The following is a 12,319-nucleotide window of genomic DNA, read 5'->3' on the forward strand; positions in this document are numbered from 1 at the left end:
ACATAATATATTTAAATAAAACATCTTAATATCACCATAAAGAATTTTAAGAACATAAAATAGTTTCCTTTTTTTTGTGCGTATTGCACTAACACTAATGTAATATAATATAAATCAACAGAAGAATAGTATTAAAAAATTATTAAATTTTACTCTTTTTTTTTTAAGGCAAATCAATCAGTCTTATAAAACTTTTCAATTAGAACAAAATGATTATATTATTTAAAGATTCATACATATATTATATATTACATTTATGTAACCACGAATTCAGTGTTAACAAGATATATAGTTCATATAGCGCTATTCGATATATAGCGCAAACTAACTTTGTAACTGTGGGATGTATATCGCCTACATCAAACAAGTGTTTTTTTAAAAATTTCAACGTGTTGTAAAATATTTACAACAAGAAAATACATTAAAATATACTTTTCCTACTTTTAAATATTATAGGATATGTAAATTATATACATAGTGAACAAATAGTTTTAAGAAAATGACGGAGTTTTAAACCACAGTCTTATGGTTGTAGCATAAATCAACATCTTTGTTTACTTTCTAACTTTGTTTACGTGAAATACAATAAGACTGTAATCACTTGATCATGTTGTATACAAGTCATATCTAAAGTATGTTCAATTTGTGACACGTATATATATACATTATGTGTACATATGTGTATATATATATCACATTTTTTCAGAAATACTGATTTCTTACATTGGTCTATAATTTATTCTTGCTTTCTCACTTTTTCATCTTCTAATTTTTATTTTTAACGCATAGATAATAAACGTGGATCTTGCTAGGATGTTCCCGTCCGCGCTCTAATTTTATCTTTCAAATAGTTGACTACTTGCGTCTGTGAGTGTCTAAGAGCTAATTGAAGGGGCGTGATACCTTCTTGGTTCACCAGTAAAGGATCTGCTCCTGCACCTACCAATTGTCTTGTAACAGTCATTTGTCCTGTTAATGCTGCCGCATGTAGTGCACTTTCACCATTCTGAAACAGTAATTATCTTTTGTGTAATTTTAAATGAACTATAGCAAACACTTTAGATATTATCATACTTTCCAGTATTTGATATAAATATATTTTTCATAATTGGTTATAAATTACTTTTTTGTTAAATATGACTGATTTGTTGATTCTCGTTGATTATAAGATATAAAAAAAAGTTCGAAAACTTTTCAGAACTTTTGAGTTTCGACGCAAGAGACATTTGCACGTACTGGAAGAATACCAAGAGATGGACGGTACTTAAGTAGTTCACCTACAACAGCGGTGTGGCCCTTGTGAGCCGCTTTGAATAGCGGGGTCGCACCATCCTACAAAAAAAAAAAAAGAACACTCTAGACACCAACCATTCTTCTGAAAAGTCGAGTCCAACTTCCTTTCTTTGCCCGATCATTCACCACTTACATGTCTGGTGGCATCGACCTTCGCACCAGCTTTCAAAAGCCTTCTCACAATATGGTCGTGTCCCATTTGCGCTCCTATCCATAAAGGCGTGGCACCATCGGTTCTTGCCGCGTCCGTTTTTGCTCCATGCTCCAGGAGAACCTCTAAAATACGCACGTGGCCATTTTGGGCGGCAATGAATAATGCCGTGGCCCCATCCTACGAAGTTCAAAAAAGTTGTCACTCTTCTTGAAGATTGCTGACTATACGCTAATGACAATTTTTATAGATTAGGTAAACGATGAGTCTTTATCGTAAAAGTAGCTACCAAACTATCTTACCTTCATATAAGCGTTCGGACTGGCGCCTCTTTCGATCAGACCTTCCACAACATCTAGGTGACCGCACTGGCACGCGACGAAAAGTGGGGTACCGCCGTCCTGCAATCGCAACCAGAAATTGTCGTTTCCATTTCACCTGGCTTACACCGATACTTTTTACTTTGGTACAACTTACTATGCTGCAAGAGTCAACGATGGAACCATGCTCCAATAATAGACTGGCGATGTCCATGTAGCCACCTTGAGCGGCGAAGAACAACGCCGTGGTACCCGTCTGAAAGTAAAATGTAATAAAATTTTAGAGATTCCAATTAAACGTCGAGGTGATTTTATAAAGTAGCAGAAAGTTCTTTGAATTTTATGGCACGGAAGACTATTTTATTATGTACTTTTGTAGAAAATACTATTAGAGTAGACTAGGCTACAGAAAAAACTTTGGTACAAAAGTATTACAGCATGATCAATATTATATGTTGAACTTTGTTTTGCTGTAGTTAGAGATGTAAAGATCAACTATAAAATTCATGAAATATGTATTCTTCCTATTCTTTGTCTACAGAAGAAGTTAATTTCACTAAATGTACAATACAATTTCCGTATAAACTCTCGGAGTTTTTTATTGATAGAAAGAAAGGAGAGCAACAGTTCCCAAAAGAAATATATCAATATTGATTATCGAAGTACGAAGAGAAAGCTGAAAATAGAGACTATTAAAGAAACAATGAAACACTTTCAAAAATGGCAGTAACAACATGAAAATTATAAGAAAATAATAAAAAATTTCGACCAATTATTTAAAATGTCAGAGTTTTATATATCAATGAATAATTAATGGGATATTTAAATGTCACAGTTTCCTCAAGTTCCGCATGCATGTGACTGCCTGCTTGAATAACTCATAAATTTTACATTTTATTCCCGGTCTGTCAGACGTGTCTTTCTATCTGTGTAAATTTAGACTAAATTTATTATACCACTGTCAGACGGTCTCTTCCATGATAGTAATACCTGTGGATTGACAGTGGAGGTGACATTTTGTCACTTTTGTCGCGACTACCTATTACAATATACCAGAAATACCTATCCTGCGTCTGTAAAATTAATACTTTATCGTTTATTTAACGTTTCGAGAAAAATTAATGTATCATCAATTTTATTCTGATCATGATAAAAAAGAATCACTATAATATAAAGTTGCAATATCCGGTAATGATTAACAAGGAGAACAAAGAACAAATATGTGGATCATCAATGGGACATTATACTTCTACGATTATAATTAGATTCATTGATAAACTGCGAATTTTTGTAAATTTATGCAATGTTGTAAAAATATATAAAATATTCACAATACACAGGTAAACCATATCTATCGCAGTACTCATTGGATTCAGCGTAAACCACTGATTAATGTTTCATATTGATATTCGGAGTCAAATTCTGAATAATTGAATAAAAAAAAAGATAAATTTCGAATTGAATATCTATTTATTGGTAAAAGAGAGAAAGTACTGGTGTGTCTCTCGAATATCCAGGAAAGGAATAGCATGTCCAGACCGATGCAAACACCGAACCTGTTCAAATGCCAGCTATATATGTATGCACTTTCACTGACGTTGTTCCATTGCCTCGAAGCATCGATGATTATCACCTGAACTGACTATCCCGAAACTACTGATTTCGAATTACAGTATGTTTCGCCATTTCATTGAATGTATATACATATTAGAGAAATTGCCAGAGTAGGGCTACAAGTTCTATGGAGTTTCGATGTTTTCTCAAGCGTATCAAGTCAGGAGACATAATACCTATCCATTACAAACCACAGAAATTCTATAACGACGATCAACCTGTCTATCTAGTCACGGTAACAGCCGCCATCGTGGTCGAATATATTTTTTTTCTCCATTCGACCTGCATCCGATCACGCGTTCGTCATGGTTGAGGATCTTGGGAATGATACATACCATTGCAATTCTCAACAGCTTATAATTAAATACTACAATCATATTATCTTGGCATCTCTTGCACGACTGAACTAATATTAGTGAAATTTTACAAATTATCAACACTAAATAGATAATGACAAGTGAAATTGTACGTGTAAATTTTACAAATCAATTGGTCACATGTGCTTAATATGAGATTGTAAAATTACAAAAAAAAGGAATATACAAATATTCTTTATTATAATATTTAATATTAATATAATATTTATAATTTCTTGTCAATTAGACAGTGCAAGAGTGCCTTGCTAAATATTCAAATCAAAATCAAGATTTCTACTTTTCTCCATTTATCTTCTATACGTTAATCTTCAGTAAGGATTAAACTTGAAAGTATATAATTCGACTATGATTGCCAAGAAGCACTTATCAAACAATTATCTGATGTCGATTCAGTAAAACAAAAATCTGCGAATAATACATAGTTACACATGTAGAAATCCTGTGATGCAAAGTCGCGCAAAATTGGATAGGATAAAAGGTCAAAGTTATTTTCGACACCAGTTTAAGCCCCTTTCGCCTCGTAGTTTAATTAATTTGTTGAATCGCGGGCGAACGCAGTAATTAGAGGCAAATGGTGCATGGTACCTGCGGCGCGTGTTGCGCCCTGGTCCCCGATGGATGATCGTATCAATTAATGCACGCTTCGTTCGAAACCAAGAGGATGCTCGGACGGACGACGGCCATCGTCGATTTATAATGAACTTGTTACTTCCTGCGTGTTAATCTGCTTTCCAACGCACGCTATTTGAACGCAGTTGCCGTGTTTATGCGATATACAACACGCTTTCGCGCACTACAAGCATACACATTTATTTGAAATTCTTATGAAGAGGCACCCGGTGAAGTTTGGAAAATTTCCGCCAGGCCGGCGTACTCAGGAATCCCGAAATTATCTTTCGCAACGTTATTGTATTCTTTATCGGTGCTTTTCTTTCATTCCATGAAAAAATAAACGCCTCCTGTAAAAATAAATCAGTTCAGAATTCGGAACCTCCGAAAATTTTCATCTTTGTGAATGTATAAAAATAAAGTGTGATAACATACTGCTTCCGTGAAATCGTATGACTCAAGTGATAGATATTTGATAGATATAATAATGTATCGTTAATATATGAACAAGATAAGATTTTGATAAGTCAACCGTGTTAGATATTGGGAATACATTCTTCGAGAAATGTTTTGCAGAAGGTAAATCTCTTCGCGCCTAATTTAAATTAAGGGAAGAACTTGAATAGAAATATATATAAAAGATATTTCTAATGCTAAACTAAGTTATTTTAGAATTAGTCTACCACTCGATAATAAAAGGATTCATAAAGGACACGATGATAGAATCCGCGAAACTCGATATATTTGTGCAACAAGATATTTGCTGGTAATCACGGAAATGATTTGTTTCAACCAGTCGAAAGTCTGTTTCTTGAACGAGGCCAAACTTAAGGGATCAGTGTGTCACGAACGCCCACGCACGATTTTCAAGCTGATACCGGCAATTTGTACAAAAGCCGCATTTAGACGGTTCGCGCTTCACGCGAATATCGTTCTACGCGGCCGGTCGCATATTACGGTAGACGTCGCTGCTGAAATGCATTTAAAACACGCGAATCCCGCGTATACCAGCGATGCAACCTATCGTGCTTCGCTTCAGCAACCTTGAATGTGCTTATACACGTACCTAAAGCGTATGCTTTATGTAAGTATACAACAGGTATGTATTTTACACATGTATTCTATGAGCCAACACTGACAGTATTTGCGAGGGGAAATATTCGTCCGTTGTATTCAGGTCGTACTTTTTAGAAACTATAGAACAAGCATGTCTAATTAACCGGCGTTAACGAATTCACATTTGAGCTTTCGATGCAGCCAGCTTCTTTAAGTCGTACATAGATTCTAATGTACACTTTTACCGATGTTTCACTTTACTACATCTCTTCTATGCTAAATGAATAATCTTCAACTTGTTAACTAGGTCGTTCTTCAACGACGAGCTTTTCTGTAGTTGAGATTAAAAATTAATAGTAAAGATAACAACTATCATCCGCATCAGCATGATGCGAGAGGAACGAATTTCTCACGAATCACAATGCTCAATTAAAAAATCATAGATAACCGTATTTTCTAATATGGAAAATGAAGTGGTCACGCTGTGTATTCGATTCAGGGGAATGCTATGTTCTCTAATCTCTTAGCATGGATTAGAAACTCGCCTATCAGGCGAAATAATCGAGCGACTTAGGATCGCTGACTCGCAGAAATATCCAGAACGGTTTGCGATTAGCTGCACGCATTTATATTCAAGTATCTGCTTTTCCTCGATTGACTCTCTCCTCTTTTCTCGATAATTAGTACCGGTTAAGAATTCATCTAGATTGTCGAGAAATCGTTGAGAATCGTTACCATTTCGGTATCGGTAGCGACAGAGTCTGATTTTAAAGATGATTGTTAGTCTTGTTAAAAAATAAAAATAAATTCTGGAAGTCAGGCTACGTTGATTGTGTAACGGGTCACCGGGCGCTTAGCTGACATAATGCGCGTTTGCGTAATTCGTTCTCTAGAACATCGTCACTTGGTCTCGGATGCCAGAAAAGAATTCTTCGAACGCTTTTTTTTCTTTCTTTTTCAGTCGCATCTTGACTTATTTGCAAGTCGATGTTCATGTGACATAAAAAAAAAAAAGGGAGGACAGGTGGATATTACTTGGATCTTAAGAAACGTGTGGTGAGAAATCGTATGCTATAAATGATTTTGGAAATTGAATAAATGTTTATGTTGGGATATTTATAACGAATGAGGAGAGATTTGAAGAATGCACGTGGAACGAGAACTGTCAGAGAGAAAGAAAGTTTCAAGAGTCATTATTAGATTGCAGATGTTTATGCATTTATGGAAAATTTTAGAGTACAAAAATTCATATAATATATATGTATGAAACAAGTCACTGCTTAGACTTTATTTTTTACACTGTGTTCATCCCAGATTGTATCTAGTCATCGTCATTTTTATTATTGCATATTTCTTAATGACCTTTCTTAAGTCCCCTTCGCAACTTTCATTTCCAAAGAAAAATAAAATCATCAAATTAAACGATGATCGCAGTGACGACAAATAACTTATCTAAACCATCGATGAGTTAATCGACATGAATCACGCATAAAGATACTGTTCTTAATTGAAAATTAATTTAAAAAGTTAACGGACATTCTGTGGCCGAAAATCGCGACAGTGCCCCGGTGTTTCATTGGATTTGCATACAATACCGTGATTCTCGATGGCAGAGTATACGTGGGCTCAGCGATAAATCGTCGCGAGCCACTTAAAAAAGGCCACTCGACCGCTTCCTGGTGCCTCGTGTTACAAGCGACGAGCTTTTTATGTCACACGGACTTCCCAAGAGCTCTATATGAATAGACCAAAGAAGATCTCGCGTCTTCACGTTTCTATTTTCGAAAAAATAGAGACACTACAGAAAGATTACACGTTTGTTTCTCCTTGCACGCACCAGTTTTTCCTCGCAGCATGCGATTATAATCATCGAGAACGTAACGCAATTTACAAGATTTATTATCGGGTACGAATGGAATATGGTATTATCGTACGATACAGATTAACGAGATAAATATAGAGACATTAACAAAGCTAGTTGTTTTGAAATGAGTTTAGATTCGAGCATATGCATTGTGAAACTTTATACTGTAAGTATTGTTGTATTAGATTGCTAGATAAGTTCTATTTGTTAGAGTAAACCAGAGATAAATTTAATTTACAACGTTTACATGGATGTTATAGAAAGGACTCATTACATTTTTTACGACCTCGAAACTAGATAATCTTTCTCGCTTGAAGCCTTTTGTAAGACCAGATCTGTTATTACTAATAAATCTACAACCTTGCTAATGAAAATTATCTTCTTGAATGTCTGATCATTAAGAGAGTAAATATTTTATCTTCTAAGTTGCAAAACCGTTGAAACATTATGAAAAACAGTACATTGGCATCTTTAAATTCATCAAAAAAGCGTGATAATCTACAGTCTAATTGTAATATAGATAGTCATATGAATAAAGAGGTGGATAAAATTTATTCAGCAATCTAATATTTATAGAGCGCGAAAATAATTGTCGCCTTCCAATCTCCAATTATTAAATCAATTATACGGAATACTTTAAGCTTATGTAGTTTCTCTCGATATACTGAGAGACATTTGAAAGTTTAGGAAAAAGATTGCAGTAGATTACAAAAGAACAAATCAGCTGGAACTACAACTTCCAATAGTCGCAAATAGTATTTCCATTCAGTGAGTAACAGGGTTGCCAGGACGTTCAACGGGTTTCATTCATTTTTTAGTTCATTCATGAACTGGCTCAGGACTTACCAGCCGTCTGGCATTAGGATCCGCCCCTTGTTGTAGTAATTCGGTGACCGCTTCAATGTGGCCTCCGGCGGCGGCCAATATTAAAGGAGTCGTTCCATCCTGAAAACAAATTACTTAGTCAGTGATCTGTCGCTAAGAATCATAATAAATCAATAAAAAAAACATTTTATCATATTTTTCTCTTTTTAAATTTTCAATTAAATTTAAATACCGCAAAATCTGACTAAACCTAATTTAAGCATATAAATTCATCCGTGTGTGATCACTCGTACTTCGATATGCTCTGTCCATAATGATTGCTATTTCTCTGCATTGCTTTCTAATTGATTTAAACGGGTCTAGTATCGTGATTATTCATACAAACCAGTATCATTGAACAGGCAATTATGTATCGTAAATCTGTCTTCGGTATCTTATGCTCGTTTCGAACTGATTTCTTTTACATATATATTCGATGTACCGAATCACGCGTCGTCGCTACCATCGGTAATTTAGCGCAATAACGAGGCGATTGTTAGTAAAGTTCCCCAATTGATATAACGACCAATCAAGAAGACTGGTCCTTAATGATGCGATTAATTCAACCGATCGTCTGCAAATTAGCAAAGGAAAATATCTTTAAAATAATATCGCGTACGAAAACTGCTTCCTCCTCTTGACTAAATTCCAAATTTCCCCTGAGTATAGCGGCTAAGTTTGACCATGTGCCAAAGTAGAATGAATATCAATGCGTGATCTAATAAACCACTTTTGAAACTAGGAATAACATTATTCGAATTATTCGATCGTTTAACAATGCGTCGCTATTTGCATAATTAAACGATTGACCCGATGACTGATCGTCGCCTGGTAACTAATTTCTTATGGTCTACATCTACATATTCGTTATGCGACGCGTCGATGAAAAGAAATACTTCTCTCCTGGGTCTTCTTGCACAATAATTTACTACGTAACTAACAATATTCCTAAAATGACAAGTTATAAATTAGTAGATTTTATCATTCTTTTTCTTTTCACAACTTAATAATTTTTTCATTAAATACAGATGATTGTAAAATTTCCTTTGTGTTATTGATAACTTGCAGTTTATGATTTGCATATCATATTATTCAATTGTGCAAGATGATTTTCTTCTACCTTATCTTTGCAGTCGACATGGACACGACCAGAATCGAGAAGAACTCGAAGGCGCTTCGCATCTCCGCGTGCCGCTGCCAAATGTAATTCTACGTCCCAAGGTGATTCTTTCTATAAACAGAAAATGAATAATAACCTTTAAAACTTTAAAAACAATTTTTATTATACACAGTGCCGGTCACTTCTTCTCCAGTATTATTCTCAATTTTATTTCATTTCCTCTCCTCCGTTACTTTACTTTTACCGAAAGAATATTTTATGGTCTCTGCGTATCGATTAAGCAATCATAATTACGAAAGGTGGATGAACTAAACTTGTCCGACTGTGACCGAGCTTGCGTTTCTCTGGTTTTCATATGAAAATCGATTTCTCAATATTTTTAACATGCGTACATACACAGCTCTCAAATGTTGGTCTCAACGAGAACACTTGTTAACGGAATCAATCGAAACAAAATGCTTATCCATCGTGTACGCTAGAAAATTATGGAATGAGATCATAATTAAAATGCAAATCGGCAGACAGCGTTGGCAGGCGAATATCGAGCAAATAAATTCTGCTCAAGAGTTTTTCCGAACGATTTTAAAAAACAGCGTGTATATATCCCGTTTAAAAATACACGTACGTAAAGTTATGTAAGTTTACCAAAGTACAACATTGTTTAGTACGAGTAACCGGTTTTTAGGTCATCTAGCGTTGAACACGACGATCAATGTATAAGAAAGATTTCCCGCGATCTTAATCGATCGCTGTAACTTGCGACCGTGATTATTCCGAATCTCTTATTCATACATTTGTTCTATTAAAATACCAAACGAGTAAAAACGATAATCATGTACTCGTAGAATTAAGAGGACAACGTGTTTGCAACTTATTATATACGCAGTCAAGAAATGACATCAGTTCGCTGAAACTTCATCTGATCTCATCTAGTTTTATGACTTTAAGCGTACATATATGTGTACACGTAAAGGATCACGAGCAAAGTCGTCTTTTTTATTTATCGTACATGCATGCATATTTTAATAATAAATGATCATTCCGATGAATATATGCATAAATGGTATACAAAATACGTGCGTAATAGTACGTAAAAAGCAAATTACGTTTTTTTACATTGTTTCCTTGAGAATGTATATTTTACGTCTTTCTATAAAGAATGTTTCAAACGCGAACTTTTGTGCTCGATTGTTTATTTGAAGTTGTTCCAAGTGTAAATATATTTTATCATGCGATTTACCAACGAAATCTTCGAAATCACGTCAAAATGGTGTTTTCTGCATATCTTGAACTGCATTCAAAAACGTGGCATTCAACGTTTCATTCAAAACATATCGATATAGCAAAGTGTATATGTTGGATAATAAATTGAACACAGTGATGTTTTAACAGAGAAATGCTCACCTTCATAGACATGTTCGATGAGCACGTGTAGCTGGAACTCGCGCAATTAACGTTTTGTTGTTCTTATAGGAAAAAATATAAGTGCACTTAGCATTAATGTTGCAATTGCATCGCAGTGCACCGAGCATACTTTGGCTAGGTATTGTGTATTAATTTTAGTTGTAATTGGCATGTAAGAAACAATACATGTTTTAACATCGGGGACACACTTTCGTATTACAGTCCGTTCAAATACATGTAACAAAACGTTAAATACACCTTCCCGTGTTTACGAAATACGAAGGCACATTACAAAAACATCTTGATACACCGGATGACTTCAAGTCACCGAATGCCCGATGGAACTGTACGGCTGTAATATAGACAGGATATGTTTTCCTCGCTCTCCGTTTGGTGGCGCTACTAATCGTACACGATTTAAATTTTTAATTTGAATATAAATATATCACATTGTATACTTAATTTTTATTTGCTATGATATATTTATATATATGTGTCTGTGTTGTTATTCAATACAAATATCTTATTCGTTCATTTACTTTTAAAGAAATATTATAAGAAATTATTATAATCAGAAATATATACATTTTTGTTATATTAATCGTATATAATTGATTAAATCTACTGCTTTTCAAGTATTTAATAAGACTGTGTTTAGAAAAAACAGAAATTGATACACAGTATGAACAGTATATTCAGTGTGAACATATTAGAAATACATTTGAATTTTTAGGAACATATAGAGACTTATTATCAATGTTGGCAAACTTGATTTTAGTTTCTGACTATCTAATGTTGTCGAAGAAACTCTTCTTCGTACGAAGCCATTTTATAGTGCACATTTAGCAATCAGAAGTAAGAAAATATTTTAATTTAAAAGCTCCTAATGTCATAATTCTGTACATGTAGAAGATTTTATATTTTAAGCTTTGTTATAGATATAAAAATGGAGAACGATAACGGAGTAATTGTTGACTTATACATCCCAAGAAAATGGTATGCGATACACGTGGATTATTGTTTCTAACATATAGTTCTGAATGCTTTTTTAAATAAAAAATACAGATATAAATTAATATTAAATTAATTGAATCTTATATAAATGGTTTGTTACAGCTCGTCGAGTAATCGTATTATTCATGCAAAGGATCATGCATCTATTCAATTGAGTATTGCTGATGTTGATCCTGAAACTGGACGCATGACTGATTCTCAAAAAATGTATGCAATTTGTGGAGCTATTCGTCGTATGGTACGTCATTTACTGTTATACCAGTTATGCATATGAATTAGTATTTTTAGTATTTTTTTTTATATTAAGTAATTGTTTATGTAATCTTTTCAGGGTGAATCTGATGACTGTTTAGTACGACTTGCAAAAAATGATGGTATATTACCAAAAAATTTTTAATCTATGATGATTATTTTATTCTTTCAATAAAAATATAAAAAAAGCTGATACAGTGTGTATTATTGCATATTTATAACTTATAATTTTGTTATACATATATATATATATCATTTATTATATGATTTGTACATAGAGTTTTACATATGAAATAATGGATCATTATATACATATATATGATACAGAAAGATAAATTTTTAAATATTTCATGCTTCTTATGATGAAACAATTTTTTTTCA

General features: G+C 33.9%; 2 protein-coding genes across 3 annotated transcripts; one reads left to right on the plus strand and one right to left on the minus strand.

The window, feature by feature from the left end:
• Positions 1-199: 199 nt before the first annotated feature.
• Positions 200-11,024, minus strand: LOC122536464 (ankyrin repeat domain-containing protein 29). The gene is made up of 8 exons (XM_043668849.1): positions 10,673-11,024; positions 9,269-9,379; positions 8,131-8,229; positions 1,922-2,020; positions 1,747-1,845; positions 1,427-1,624; positions 1,237-1,332; positions 200-1,006 (listed from the first exon to the last, which is right to left on the minus strand). Exons 1-8 carry the CDS (start codon positions 10,682-10,684, stop codon positions 809-811), a joined length of 912 nt encoding a protein of 303 aa, XP_043524784.1. The 5' UTR covers positions 10,685-11,024; the 3' UTR covers positions 200-808.
• Positions 11,025-11,397: 373 nt separating this feature from the next.
• LOC122536469 (40S ribosomal protein S21) lies at positions 11,398-12,131 on the plus strand. Of its 2 annotated transcripts, none has more exons than XM_043668860.1 (4): positions 11,398-11,527; positions 11,611-11,668; positions 11,789-11,924; positions 12,018-12,131. In XM_043668860.1, the coding sequence occupies exons 2-4, from the start codon at positions 11,619-11,621 to the stop codon at positions 12,081-12,083; spliced, it is 252 nt and encodes an 83-aa protein (XP_043524795.1). In that variant the 5' UTR covers positions 11,398-11,527; positions 11,611-11,618; the 3' UTR covers positions 12,084-12,131. The 2 variants fall into 2 exon arrangements, with proteins under 2 accessions (XP_043524795.1, XP_043524796.1); XM_043668861.1 differs by having other exon boundaries at positions 11,422-11,527; positions 11,600-11,668.
• The last annotated feature ends 188 nt before the right edge of the window (positions 12,132-12,319 follow it).

This window comes from Frieseomelitta varia, unplaced genomic scaffold (genome assembly GCF_011392965.1).
Source record: "Frieseomelitta varia isolate USP_RPSP 00005682 unplaced genomic scaffold, Fvar_1.2 scaffold_835, whole genome shotgun sequence".
NCBI lineage: Eukaryota > Metazoa > Arthropoda > Insecta > Hymenoptera > Apidae > Frieseomelitta > Frieseomelitta varia.